The following is a 15274-nucleotide window of genomic DNA, read 5'->3' on the forward strand; positions in this document are numbered from 1 at the left end:
GCTAGTGGATCACTTCACCTTAGAATTCACAGTATTCTCAAATTCTGCCAATTTGCAACTACATCTTTCTTCGTAACATATTCTCTCCTCTCAGATTTCCCCAACACTTTGCATTCTGATTGACTGCTAATGCATTACTGTCACAGTCATCCAATTACATCCACTCAAAATTTATCTTTTTATTCTGGGTCATCAGTTCACTTTCATCAGTAGAAACAAATGCACAGATTCCTTCCTCCGAGATATCTAGATCAGTAACTACAACCTTTGCAACTTCAGCTGACTGCTGGTCAGACAATCTCTTGGTGGTGGTAGTATCAGTGAGCAAGCTGATTCCTGTGTAGAATGGCAAAGGCGTGCATCTATCTGAGTTTAACAGAGGGCACATTGTGATGGCCCAGAGGCTTGGCATGAATATTTTGGAAACTGCACTAGTTGTCAGCTGTTTGAGGAGACATGTCATGAATGTCTTCCACACATGGCAAAACCGAGGTGAAACCACATCCAGACATCATGAGATAGGGCAGACACCCCTCATTACAGACGTCAGACATAGTAGACTGGGCAGACTGGTAAAACAGGACATACAGCAAACTGTGGTGAAACTAACATCAGACTTCAATGCTGGGCAGAGTACAAGTGTGTCTGGACGACATCAGCAACTACAACTGAAATGGCCATGTGACCGTCAGCAAGGATGTTGGCACAGTGGCAGAGCATTGCATGGTCTGATGAATCCCAATACCATCTTCATCATGCTGATGGTAGGGTGTGAATCCATGATTTTCCAGGAGAACAGCTCCTTGACACCTGCACTGCGGGATGGATACAAGCTGGCAGTGGCACCATTATGCTCTGGGGAACATACAAATGGGCATTCATGGATCCAGTGGAGATTGTACAAGGCACCATGATAGCCAAAGAGTACCGTACACACATTGCAGACTACGTACACCCCTTTATGACAGTCATGTTTCCCAATAGCAGAGGCATTTTTCAACAAGAGAATGTGCCTCATGTGTGATGTAGTGATCCGAGAAACACAGTGATAAGTTCCAATTGATTTGCTGGCCTCCCAACTCATTAGATATTAACCCGATCAAACACATCTGGGATGTGATTGAATGTGGCATCAGAGCTCATCAATTCCTCTTCGGAATTTACAGGAATTAGGTGACTTGTGTATGCAGAAGTGGTGCCACCTCCCTCCATTGAACTATAAAGACCTCACTGCTTCTATCACATGCTACATCACCACTTTTATCTGTGTCAAAGGTAGACATACCAGCTATTAGGTAGGTGGTCATAATGTTCTGGCTGATCAGTGTAGACACTGCAGCTGCTGTAAGAAATGTAAAAAGGTACACCATGAATGGGAGAAAATTACAAAAAAATGAAATAACAAATATTGTAAAATCTTATAAGGCTTCTGACAGTCAGTATATGCAGGTTGAACTTTAATGAAACTAATGGACTGCAGAGACACTTTCCTGACTGGAAATGAAGGAAAAAAAGTCCTATGAACATTTGTCTGGAAATGCATTGTTACCATGATAGATGGCACTGGCTAATGAATGTACCTTTGATATGTGCCATGTTTTCCTTGTTTGCAGGCTATGTGATTGACACAACATACTGCAAGTAGCAGACTGGTCTGGTATTCATGTCCAAAACAAGCAAAGATGGTGCTTGTGTATGGTCAAGCAGACAGAACTGGCCAAGAGGTAGAGCCCTGTCCTCCAAATCTGGTGTATGCACTGTCCACCATCTCCCTGCACTTTCATCTGTCTGAAAGGACCCACAATCACACAAATGTAAAAACAAAAGATGGCTTAAGATGTTGAGTGATGTGGCTGGTGTCTGTGAGGTTACTTGGTTTAGTATAGCCGTGCTGCCTCTCAACAGTTTCCATCTGCTTGCCCATACACAAACACCATCTCTGCTTGTTCCCAACATGAATACCAGACCATTCTGCTGCCCACAGAACTTTCATTCATCAGTGCCATCTGCTGTGACAACAATGCATTTCCAGACACATATTCATAGGACCTTTTTTCCTCCATTTCCAGTCAGGAATCCATCACTGCAGTTTGTCACTTTTATTAATGTTCACACTGTGTATGGGATGTCCACTAACATTCTAAGGAAAATTATCCACAGTGTTGCTGAACCGTTTAATACGGTAATTAATAAGTGTCTCTTTGCTGGTGTATTTCCCGTCTTTCTGAAACATGCAAGAACAGTACCAGTTTATAAAAAGGGTGACCCAGGCCTGATAGCAAGCTTCAGACCAATATCAATAATTTCAGTCTTTGCTAAAGTCATTCAGACTACAATGAATGGCCAAATCTCAAATTACTTTATATTTAATGAACTGTTCTTAGATGCAAGGCACATTTTCCAAAATGGCAAATCTACAACAGTGGTAGCACTAGGTCTGTTTACTAGAATAAAGCACAATTATAAAGAAAAAGTGTTCTTAGCAGTGACACTTTGTGATATCAGTCAGGCATTTGACTGCATTCCCCATAAGGTCCTTCTAAATAAGTTCAGTCAGTATGGAATTGGAGGCACTGTTTCAGTAACCCTCAAGTCTTATCTGGAAAACAGAATGCTGATCATTTCAATCCAAGGAGCACAATAGTGTGAACAGAAATTGGAATATGTTGTGCCACAGGGATTAGCTCTCATGGACAATTCTTGCAATTTACAGATGACAACTTTGTACTACAGAGGCAGCAATGTCAGCAAGATTCAAGAAGAGGCAGATGCATGCCATGTTTGATGTGACGAAAGAATGGTTTATTATAAATAAAATGAAAATCAATGAAGAAAACATGAAAAAATTGACAGGTTGCCTCACTGACAAAGGATACCTAAACAGTGCAGGGGTTGTGAAACTTCTAGGATTCATGGTGGACAGTAAACTCTTTGGGAAGATCACACTGCATATATGTGTGCCAAACAGTCATGAGTCATATACCTCCTGAGAAAATTGAAGCATGTGATAACTGATCACTGTCTCCAAACAGTATACTATTCATTGTTCCACAGCACTTGTCTGTGGTCTGTTGCTATGGGGCTACTCTACATGCTGAAAAGAAGTATTATTATACCAAAACTAAAGAAAATCAATAAGGATCATAGCAATGAGTATAAGACATAAGCACTGCAGCCCATTATTCACAAAATTGGGAATAATGACTGTTTATAGTCATCATGTATTTTTGTGCTGCCTTCACATTACGGAAAATGTACATTCCTTCAGCAGGAGGCAAGACACACATTACCACAACAACAACAATAAAGAGAGCATAAACATACCAACCTCTAGTCTATCAAAAACAAAAAAATAGCTTGCTGAACATTGCCCTGAGAATTTTCAGATCACAACCAGTGGAAGTACAAGTCATACCTCTGGATAAGTTCAAGTACAAATTTCAAGAGACTTGAAATTACACCCACTCTACTACATCCAAGAACTTTTTTACTGTGAAGAAAATGTATGGATTTACTGAACTTTCTCCAAAACTAGGGACTCTTTTAGAGAACCCAAATGTCAATAGCAGATTAAATGTATATGGAGTAAAATTCTTAATTTGTTAAATGCCCCTCTTTCTCACATTCTACTACCCTACCTGACAAATAGTTAACAATATTTGATGTGCCTTTCTGTGACTCAGTATCTCCACTATATGGTGAGTACCAACTATTCTTTTCATTATATTGTTACATTCTATCCTGAATTTTTCCATTGTTTGAAAAATTGTTAACTGATATAGTGGTCACTTCCTTAAGTGTATTGTACCTCAGCACACAATTCTTAACATTCCTACCCATCATGTCCCTTATCTTTAGCAACTTTTTCCCAAAATCTTTTCCCACTGTATCAACTCTGGCGTTAGTTGAAAGAAACCTCTTCAGAAATTTTGCCATTATAACTTCTCATTTTGTACTAATAAGCCCTCCAGTATCTAATTTAATTTTTTCCATCTCAGAATTTACACTTTCAATACTTGAATTGATATCAGTTCCTCCACTAATATCATCCTTATCAATACTACTACATTCAAAATTAGGTTACTTGGCCTACTAGCAATATCTGAGCCACACAGACTGGGTGGTTGCTTAATCATTGTAAGCTCCATAACTGATCATGACCCTGCAGTTTCACACATATTAATGCAATTGACACATGTAATAACTTGTCAGACATGCTGGCTGCTTCTGATGAACTGCTGCTGCCCCTAAATATGTATATACTGCTGAAACCAAAGCTGAGGAATGAAACTGCAACTAGTGGCCCCACGTTGCTGTGGCCGCTACTGCTGCTCGCACACAGTCAGTCTTCACTGTTGCTGACCACTGCAGACTCAAACTCAGCACACCTCTGCATAGCCTTCTTCTTCTTTCTTGTAGTTTCATGCCTAATTTCCCCACACCTAACTTTTGTTATGAATCATCATGCAAGCAACTGATGCGATATATTATACTCTGAGCCCCAATACAAACTGCATATCATGTAATAGATTTGAGAGTTAGATCACAAAATAACCACACTTGTAATTGTAAAGGAATTGCCTCAGTTGCAATGGTACCAAATGGTTACTGGGAGTGTAGTTGCTCTTCCAAACAACATCCCATATGAACAAACCAGTTGCATTTAAAGTATTTAAAAGTTGTTGATTCAGAGGTCACTGTGAAAATGTTTATTTGGTGTGAAATATTAATGTCTGTAGTTTTAAAGATACTGAAATATTGGTGTACCATTGGATGCACTTAATTTTTCTGATACTCCTGATGTGATCAGATTTACATTCATATTTGACTGTGTATTATTATAGATTCTTGAAGAGCTCAAAGAAGCCATCTTTCGGCTTGTCTGACACTCTGCCATTTGATGGAGCATTGTCTGCCCTCTTAAGCATCAAAATCACTGTAACAGGATTTTCCCCATTTCCAGCCATGCACTCCTAATTTCTGCAGCTGAGCTCACCTGTACTGGTTGCCCAGCAAGACGTGCACGTCTGAGGCCTGGACCTGCTAGCACTCAGCTACACAACAGTTTCACATTCCCTCATACAACTACCAGGTGTGAAAATTGCTCACCTAAATATGCATAACATTACCCCGAACACCTGCTGACTAACACTGCTGTGATCGATGGGAATGACCCTGAGATCACAGTGGTGGAACTCAAGAAGGAGCTATGTTCCAGTCCCTACTACCAAGTTTGAAAAACCTTCTGAATCCACAATCACTCTGAGCTCACATCCTTCATCAGTATCTCCTCCATAAACAGATAATCCCCAGCTCATGTCACTCAGAATGGAGCATACATACGAGGTCTGTTCAAAAAATTCCAAAACATTCGTAATTTCACGACAATGGTGTGTTGGAGCGAAATGCAGTTTGCATCCCTGCACTTACCTGTGTTTAATGTGTAACTGTCAGAAGTTTCTGTTGTATATCTGTTAGTTATTATTCAGTGCTGTATTTAGTAGAAAGTTGTGTCACATATTTTGTGAATTTCGAGTGGAAGGGTTATAGGAGCAACGCGTCTGCATTAAATTTTGCATGAAACTCAAAAACATCTTTAAAGAGACACACAAAATGATGCAGAAATTTGATGGAGATGAGTGATTAAGCCATACTCAGTGTTACAAATGGTTCACATGGTTTAAAAATGGCCAGACAGAAATTAAAGATGATCCTTGTTCAGAATGCCCTTCAATGTCTACTGATAACACTCACGTCAGGAACGCCAACAAAATTGTGTGTGCCAATCAAAGACTGACCGTCCAAGAGATTGCAAAAGAATGTAACATTTCAGTTGGATAATGTCATGAAATCCTGACACAGCATCTTGGAATGCGTCATGTTGCTGGAAAGTTCGTCCCATAGCTCATGAGACAAGACCAAAAGGCATTCACCTTGTAATCTGTGAAGAGCTTTGGAATCACTCAAATGGGAATGAGAGCTTCCTTGTGAGAATCATAACTACGGTTATGATGTTGAGGCCAAGGTTCAGTCTTCACAATGGGTCGGGAATGGTTCTCCAAGACCAAAAAAGGTTATCAGGTCAGGTCTAATGTCAAAGCCACGCTGACAGAATTCTTTAACATTGAAGGATTAACTCATCATCAATTCACACTGCAGGGATAAACTGTTAATTGATGGTACTATTGCCGGCTGTAGTGGCCACGTGGTTTTAGGCGCTACAGTCTGGAGCTGAGCGACTGCTGCGGTCGCAGGTTTGAATCCTGCCCCGGGCATGGTTGTGTGTGAAGTCCTTAAGTTGGTTAGGTTTAATTACTTTTGAGTTCTAGGTGACTGATGACCTCAGAAGTTAAGTCGCATAGTGCTCAGAGCCATTTGAACCAATTTGATGGTACTATTGGGATGTGTTGCATCACCTGCAAGAAAATGTGAAAAGCAAAGAGCCTGAAATTTGGTGAGAAAACTTATGCTCTTGCATCAGGATTATGCACCTGCACATTCATCCCTGTTGGTGCATGACTATTGTACAAAAAACAAAGTCACTGTGTTTCCTCATCCTCTGTGCTCTCCAAACATGACCCCCATAGACTTTAATTACTTCCAGAGCTGAAAACCCTATCAAAAGGATGAAAATTTGCAACAATAGATGCAGTAAAAGAAAATTTGCAGATGGCACTTAATGCAAGCCAGCAAGGGGTGTACCAAGACAGCTCCTGGAAGTAGAAACACCATTCGGAGTGGAGTATCAATTGTGGAGGAGAGTATTTCAAAGGAGACAATATATAATAAGTAAAAGGCATGTTTATAAATATTTTGTGGACAAAGTTCAAAAATTTTTTGAACAGTCCTCATATACTACCATAAAAACAGGGTATAACCTTCCTGAATCCAAACCTAAGCCTCCTGTTGCAAAAATCAATTACAGGGTGGTGCACAAAATGTGTTACCATTTTGTTTTTGAATATAAACTTTATTGTCAATACAATCTGAAAGGAACATATACTACAAAGAAGAGCCATCCATGAAGATTTGTTCTAACTCAGTACATGCTCAATATGTCCACCATTTAATTTCCTAGCTTCCTTCAAACAAACACTGACGTTAGTGATTACGCTACAGCACATGTCTTCTGTAATTTCACTGCAAGCTTGAAGAATAAGTCTTCTGAGCTCCATTAAATCACGTGGACATTTTGGGAACATTTTTTCTTTAGGTACCGCCAAAGAAAAAAATCACATGGATTGAGGGGCCAATTTTGTCCGTCATTGGCGTGACCTGTAAACCTGAGTGAAATAATCTGCATGTCAAAATGTTCGTGTAAAAACTACAACACAGTGTTTTCAGTATGTGGCCTTGCTCCATCTTGCATGAACCACTGCGTGTTGAAGGGCAAAGCAGTAGCAAGAAGCTCTGGAATTTAATGGGGCTCAGTAGACTTATTCTTCAAGCTTGCAGTGAAATTATGGAAGACATGTGCCGTAGGGTAATCACTAACTTCAGTGTTCATTTGAATGAAGTTAGGAAATGAAATGGTGGATATATTGAGCATGTGCTGAGTTAGAACAAATCTCCATGGACGGCTCTTCATTGTAGTATATGTTCCTTTCAGATCATATTGACAATAATGTTTATATTTTAAAAAATGGTAACACATTTCATGCACTACACTGTATTTACAATAACTGTTAATCCATGATTGCAAAGATCCATTCACCTGCCCCCAATGCTAAGTCAGCCACCCATACCAATGCTGCCCTGACTTCGAGTCCCTACCCCTCTGCAGCACCTATAACCAATCCCATCCCAGCTACTCCCACAAATACAAAACTAACCTCTCTTCAGACAAAACTGAACTGACCATCCTCTCCACTGTGTTAGCACAGCGTATCACCCAAAAACTCTGTACATTCTCTTTCCACTAATGAAGACATCATACACTTCACTACCACAGTTCCTCAAAATTTCCACCCATTTGAGTGCCCCATATCCTGAATCAAGTTACCTGGGCTGTTCATTCCACGTTCCATTAAAATGTGAGTACTGTATATTCATAAATGCACTCCCATTTTCCGTTTTCCTGACTAGACACCCCCATCTATTACTTTCCACTCAACCCTATGCAACATATGCAAGCAAACTATACCCAATCCCTTATCACATCACTGACAAATTCTTCCATCCACCCCAACCCCCACAAATCACACCTAACAATCTTTTATCCATAACTATACTTTCAATGACAGCTCTCTATCGTCATCCTTCATCCACTCTCCACCAACATCTCATCTCATTCACACTTTGCATAGAGCTGGTCATCAAGAAGGACTAATGTCAGCTACATTTTCAGCCAATCATTCCTACCAATCAGCTCATAAAACAAAGTCAAATCCACAGGATCAGGAGCACAATGTATTTAATGATATCATTGTGCATCACCACTGAAACTTTTTGTTTAAAAAACCTATAACCTGAAGTGGAGGCTACATCATTGCCGCCAGCCTGCCCTTGCATTCAGGAACGAAACTACAATAAAGAAAAAAAATGCACAATTTTATTTTTTCTTTATGGAAGCTGTTCAATGTGTTGGTTACTGTGATCATAACTGAAAAGAGATGGATTTATCATGGACTATTTTACACTCACAAGAATCTTAGGACATAGGAGTAAACCTTTAGCAATTACAGTGATCTTATCAAATAGTTTAATGTGAATATTTACTGGAATTTAAAAAAATAGGCTCTTCACATCATCCTAGTGTGTGTGTGTGTGTGTGTGTGTGTGTGTGTGTGTGTGTGTGTGTGTGTGCAAGTTTCCTTTCTTTTTTTCTTGTGTGCCTGTCAACATCTCCATGCTTCTGCTTACTGTTGAATGGTCTCCTTTACTACTAAAGTATTTACATTTTACCAGAACTTTTGTACTATAGTTTAAATGTATTATGATCTTTAAACTGAAATAAAGAATGTTACATATAACCTATCAGCCTCAAAAAGGGTCTAGAAATAATTGGAAATGCCAAAAATGGAACAAACTGAACCTGCCTGTGAAATTTTGACTCCATTCTCAAAGATTTTCAAGAAAGTTCATTCATGAAAAAAGGTGCAATGTTTAAAGCTGAAAAACAATAATTATTCTGCTGATTTGGAAAAAAATTGCTTCCTTTCAGAAAAAATGTTGCAAATTCATGTGTAGAAAATGTATATAAAAAGAAATATCATTTTAAATACAATAGAGAGAAACTACCACATGGGAAAAATACACTCCTGGAAATGGAAAAAAGAACACATTGACACCGGTGTGTCAGACCCACCATACTTGCTCCGGACACTGCGAGAGGGCTGTACAAGCAATGATCACACGCACGGCACAGCGGACACACCAGGAACCGTGGTGTTGGCCGTCGAATGGCGCTAGCTGCGCAGCATTCGTGCACCGCCGCCGTCAGTGTCAGCCAGTTTGCCGTGGCATACGGAGCTCCATCGCAGTCTTTAACACTGGTAGCATGCCGCGACAGCGTGGACGTGAACCGTATGTGCAGTTGACGGACTTTGAGCGAGGGCATATAGTGGGCATGGGGGAGGCCGGGTGGACGTACCGCCGAATTACTCAACACGTGGGGCGTGAGGTCTCCACAGTACATCGATGTTGTCGCCAGTTGTTGGCGGAAAGTGCACGCGCCCGTCGACCTGGGACCGGACCGCAGGGACGCACGGATGCACGCCAGGACCGTAGGATCCTACGCAGTGCCATAGGGGACCGCACCGCCACTTCCCAGCAAATTTGGGACACTGTTGCTCCTGGGGTATCGGCGAGGACCATTCGCAACCGTCTCCATGAAGCTGGGCTACGGTCCCACACACCGTTAGGCCGTCTTGCGCTCGCGCCCCAACATCGTGCAGCCAGCCTCCAGTGGTGTCGCGACAGGCGTGAATGGAGGGACGAATGGAGACGTGTCGTCTTCAGCGATGACAGTCGCTTCTGCCTTGGTGCCAATGATGGTCGTATGCGTGTTTGGCGCCGTGCAGGTGAGCGCCACAATCAGGACTGCATACGAACGAGGCACACAGGGCCAACACCCGGCATCATGGTGTGGGGCGCGATCTCCTACACTGGCCGTACACCTCTGGTGATCGTCGAGGGGACACTGAATAGTGCACGGTACATCCAAACGGTCATCGAACCCATCGTTCTACCATTCCTAGACCGGCAAGGGAACTTGCTGTTCCAACAGGACAATGCACGTCCGCATGTATCCCGTGCCACCCAACGTGCTCTAGAAGGTGTAAGTCAACTACCCTGGCCAGCAAGATCTCCGGATCTGTCCCCCATTGAGCATGTTTGGGACTGGATGAAGCGTCGTCTCACGCAGTCTGCACGTCCAGCACGAACGCTGGTCCATCTGAGGTGCCTGGTGGAATTGGCATGGCAAGCCGTTCCACAGGACTACATCCAGCATCTCTACGATCGGCTCCATGGGAGAATAGCAGCCTGCATTGCTGCGAAAGGGGGATATACACTGTACTAGTGCCGACATTGTGCATGCTCTGTTGCCTGTGTCTATGTGCCTGTGGTTCTGTCAGTGTGATCATGTGATGTATCTGACCCCAGGAATGTGTCAATAAAGTTTCCCCTTCCTGGGACAATGAATTCACGGTGTTCTTATTTCAATTTCCAGGAGTGTATATTAAAAACAAAGATTCCAAGACTTACCAAGCGGGAAAGCGCCAGTAGATAGGCACAATAAATAAAACACACAAACACACACACAGAATTTCTAGCTTTCGCAACCGACGGTTGCTTCTTCAGGAAAGGGGGAAGGATGTGGGTTTTAAGGGAGAGGGTAAGGAGTCATTCTAATCCCGGGAGCAGAAAGACTTACCTTTGGGGAAAAAAGGACAGGTGTACACTCGCACACACACACACACATATCCACCCACACATACACATACACAAGCAGACATTGAAAAGTCTGCTTGTGTCTCTGTATGTGCGGGTGGATATGTGTGTGTGTGCGAGTGTACACCTGTCCTTTTTTCCCCAAAGGTAAGTCTTTCCGCTCCCAGGATTGGAATGACTCCTTACCCTCTCCCTTAAAACCCACATCCTTTCGTATTTCCCTCTCCTTCCCTCTTTCCTGAAGAAGCAACCGTCGGTTGCGAAAGCTAGGAATTCTGTGTGTGTGTTTGTGTGTTTTATTTATTGTGCCTATCTACCAGCGCTTTCCCGCTTGGTAAGTCTTGGAATCTTTGTTTTTAAAATATCATTTTAAGATGTATTTTGGGACTAACAGTACTTATAATGCATGATTGTGTAAAATAAAGTCATCAACATTCCTTAAAACAAGTAACTCCTCTATATATGCATACTTAATCTACTGCCAAAAGAATATTATTTATACATAATAAATTCAGGCATAACACAGCGCTAAATAATTAACAAAAATTAATATTTAAATGAAAAATGCATATAATCATAATTCTGAATAATACAAATACAGTTAAATATAATAATGTTAGCAACAATTTTTTGCAGGGTTCAAAATGCCCCTTCCAATCATTCCATTATGGGATTAAAATCATGGAAAAGTAAGCTGATGTGTTATCAGGGCAATAATACATTAGATAAACTATGGGTATTATTCACCAAATAGTTGCAAATAAGTTTAACAGAAAAGACAATAAAACTGCAAATATGATTTTACTGTAGTGTTCATATAGTACCACTCAAGTGGCAAAGAAAATGAGTTTGTAATTATCAATCATCTATTGTTAATTGAAAAAATAACAGTGAGTAATTTGTTCATTTATAAATCAAATACATTTTCTCAGGTACAGAACCTACATCTACATTTATATAGATACTCCACAAGCCACCATATGGTGTGTGGCAGGGGGTGCCCTGTACCACTATTAGTCATTTCCTTTCCAGTTCTACTCACAAATAGAGCAAGGGGGAAAATGCCAGCCACCATATGGTGTGTGGCAGGGGGTACCACTACTACCGCTACTAGTTGTGACAGTTCACCCACTTTTATTTCTTCGTTAATCATCCTCGGTATTGATGTACTGGCTGAAAAAATAGGGGGTGGAAGTGCAGTACTGTCTATAGTAAATGATGAAGCTGACAGATGCACAGTTGCGTTTCACAGTCTTTTACCTTCACTGATCACAACCCCCCAATATTATATGGCCAGTGCACTATTGTTTAACTTTTGATAAGACTCTTTAATAGGTTGCCAACGAACATCCACATACTGTCACAATAGTTTACTGTTGAACATCTATGAGCAGTAAAAAAAAAAAAAAAATAACCCCATAGTGCAGAGTTCGTTTGGAATAATCAGGTACATATGGAACTGATACTGGCATTGTTTTAACACATGACGTTATTGTGTTACACTTATTTTACAGTTAAGTTGATGCATTGTTGATGTTCTAACCAACACAGGTTTCTTGTCTGAAACTTGACTGTGGACTGACTGTCTCGGGACCAAAAATTGAGCCCTTATATATCCTCACAATAATAGGTGCTGAAACTACACACTGCTCGAAGTTTAATTTACAGAAATTACAATAACAAATTAACTCATTAAATTAACTGAATACATTGAAAAATTTTGCTCCTCATAACAGTTTCTTCTACTACAAGGTTTAGGCCGAACATAACATATAGTGTTACTCAAACAATACTTTTAACAAAACTGTTAATTACATTGGAATTAATTAAGGGCTGGCTTTGCTAACATGTTCTCAAATAGATCCTTTAAGAATATTATCAGTTCGTCCTCTAAATGTTTATAATTAGTACAGAATTTATATTTGTTTAAATATGATAAACAGAATTTAAATCACAGGACAATTACTGATCATCTAGCTGTAAAACACCAGGAAATGAAGACAACAGAAGAGATTCTAGCCAATGACCTGTCTGCATTAGATAATTACTTCAAAATCTGGAGACTCCAACCCAGTGTGAGTAAACGTGTGTTGCTTCCATCTAAATAACAGGTTGGCGAACGTAAAACTGGAAGTAAGCTTCAGAGGCAGAATTCTTCATCATAATTGGAACTCAAAATATCTTGATGTCATCCTGGATCGTTCACTATGCTTCAAACAACACCTGCTTAACTTAGCTCAAAAGTTGAGGACTCAAAACAACATCCTCCATAAGCTATGAGGAACTACCTGGGGATCTTCAGCAACCACCCTGCAATCTTCAGCTCTGGGCTTGGTGTACTCAAGTGCTGAGTATTGTGCACCTGTTTGGATGAACAGTCATCATACAAGGCTTGTTGATACACAGTTGAATATGACAATGCGCATAATATCTGGCGCAATCAGATCTACTCCACTTTATTGGCTTCTACTGTTAACCGGTATAAAGCCCCTTGATCTACGCAGATGTACTGCCCTTATTAGAGAATTCCACAAGATCTTCAGGAACCTACCCGTGCATAGCGACCTGCCACTTTTAAATTGCAAGAGACTGAAATCATGCCATCCAACTATGTGCGATGCTGCTGATATGGTTGCTAAGGATTTCAAACCTCTTGAAGAATGGAAAGGTTAGTGGGGAGCAGTGACGGACGTGCACCTGCATAACTTCTTCTCAGGTGCTAAACTTCCAAGTGGATTCGTCCTACCACACAAGAAATGGACTACTCTCAACAGAATCCAGACTAGCCATGGCCGATGCTGGGATGCTCTCTTTAAGTGGAAGAAGCTGCCTGATGCAGCCTGTGACTGCGGAGCTCGATACCAGACTGTTCACCACACTGTCACTGAATGCAGGATTCGGACCTATCACGGCGCCAAAGAGGACTTCCTGCTAGCAACTCCAGATGCAGTGCGCTGGATTCAAGGACTGGATATTCAGTTGTAAAGACAAACTTAAGTTTCTTGTGTGTCAATATGTACATATGTATATGTAATTTAATTTCATGATATGTCTGTATTAGTCATATGCTAAATAAATAAATTACTGATTTCATCCTATAACAAAAGACACTAACAAGGAATAGTCCATATAAATTATGAAATCATTTACATACATAAAACTAAGCACAAAATTAGATCTGATGTTATATTCTTTACAACTGAGGGCCAACCTTTCTCTTTTATGAAAATGTAGATTATATTCACGTGTGCTAATGATAATTAGTTAGAAGTGGAAAAATGAATTTTAAGGAGGCAGATGGCAAAACAAGAGGGGAAGTAAAAATATTGCAGCTTGCTTCATCACATAGGCATTTCCTTTCCTGTTCTACTCACAAATAAAGTAAGGGAAGAATGACTGTCTATATGCCTCCGAGTGAGCCCTAATTTCTCGTGTCATATCTTTGTAGTCCTCTTGCGCAATGTATGTTGGCGGCAGTAGAATCATTCTCCAATGAGCTTCAAATGCCAATTCTCTAATTTTTCTCAATAATGTTCCTCAAAAATAATGTTGCCTTCCCTCCAGGAATTCCCATTTGAGTTCCCAAAGCATAAGGCAGTGAAACTGCACTGATAACAAAAAGAACTTCCACTTAACAATATAATTAATTGGTATTATCTAACACAAATTGATAATTTCTAAAATCTTGTTGAAGATACATATATGAGCCCTGTAATTTCAGTAACACTTACTGGATTAAATGGTAACTAATTTTACATCATAATCATTTCTTGAGATAGATGAAATAACATACATCAGGATATACTTAGCTATTGTGGTATAAAAATGATAGTTGACTACACAAAATCTATACTTCACAGATAATGGTATCATTTATATTGGCAATGACCCCACAGTGTTTAAACACACGATAAATTTAAACAAATTAATAACAAAATGATTTGCTTCTGTCTTGTGGTAAATTGCCTTAAGCTCTTCCACCCCTGCCCACCACCTGACTCCTGTAAATTATGCTACTACATTAACATGAAACAAACAATTAATACTTCATTTAAACATACCATAAGTTTCAGTTATATCAGGTTGAAAGATAAGACTTCCTGACAAAGCTGCTGCAAGTCTTGTAAGTGACTGTCTTCCTGAACCTCCAACACCAATGAGTAAACCATGGGAGAAAGGGGTAATAAGAATCCTGCAAATTCTGGAAAGGTGTTCCAATGCAAACCTGAAAGTAAGTTCAGAGATTGTAAGTTTTCTGACTCATAAAATGATATTCAGACTGCCTTATTACTATTCTCAGAACATTATGAATTGTATTAATGATACACACTGCACAAATTTTTGAGTTATATGCCTCTGTCCATATTTATTATCACCATAA

The 15274-nt window shown here is 40.2% G+C and overlaps 1 protein-coding gene across 1 annotated transcript in view; it reads right to left on the minus strand.

Moving 5' to 3' along the window:
* The window catches only part of LOC126298331 (dynein axonemal heavy chain 7-like), a 1150327-nt gene that overhangs the window by 483476 nt on the left and 651577 nt on the right, over positions 1–15274 (minus strand). Inside the window, exon 33 of the mRNA XM_049989626.1 lies at positions 14955–15118. Coding sequence (XP_049845583.1) covers positions 14955–15118 — 164 coding nt within the window. The remainder of the gene's footprint in view (positions 1–14954; positions 15119–15274) is intronic.

The sequence above is a fragment of the Schistocerca gregaria genome, chromosome X (assembly GCF_023897955.1).
Source record: "Schistocerca gregaria isolate iqSchGreg1 chromosome X, iqSchGreg1.2, whole genome shotgun sequence".
NCBI lineage: Eukaryota > Metazoa > Arthropoda > Insecta > Orthoptera > Acrididae > Schistocerca > Schistocerca gregaria.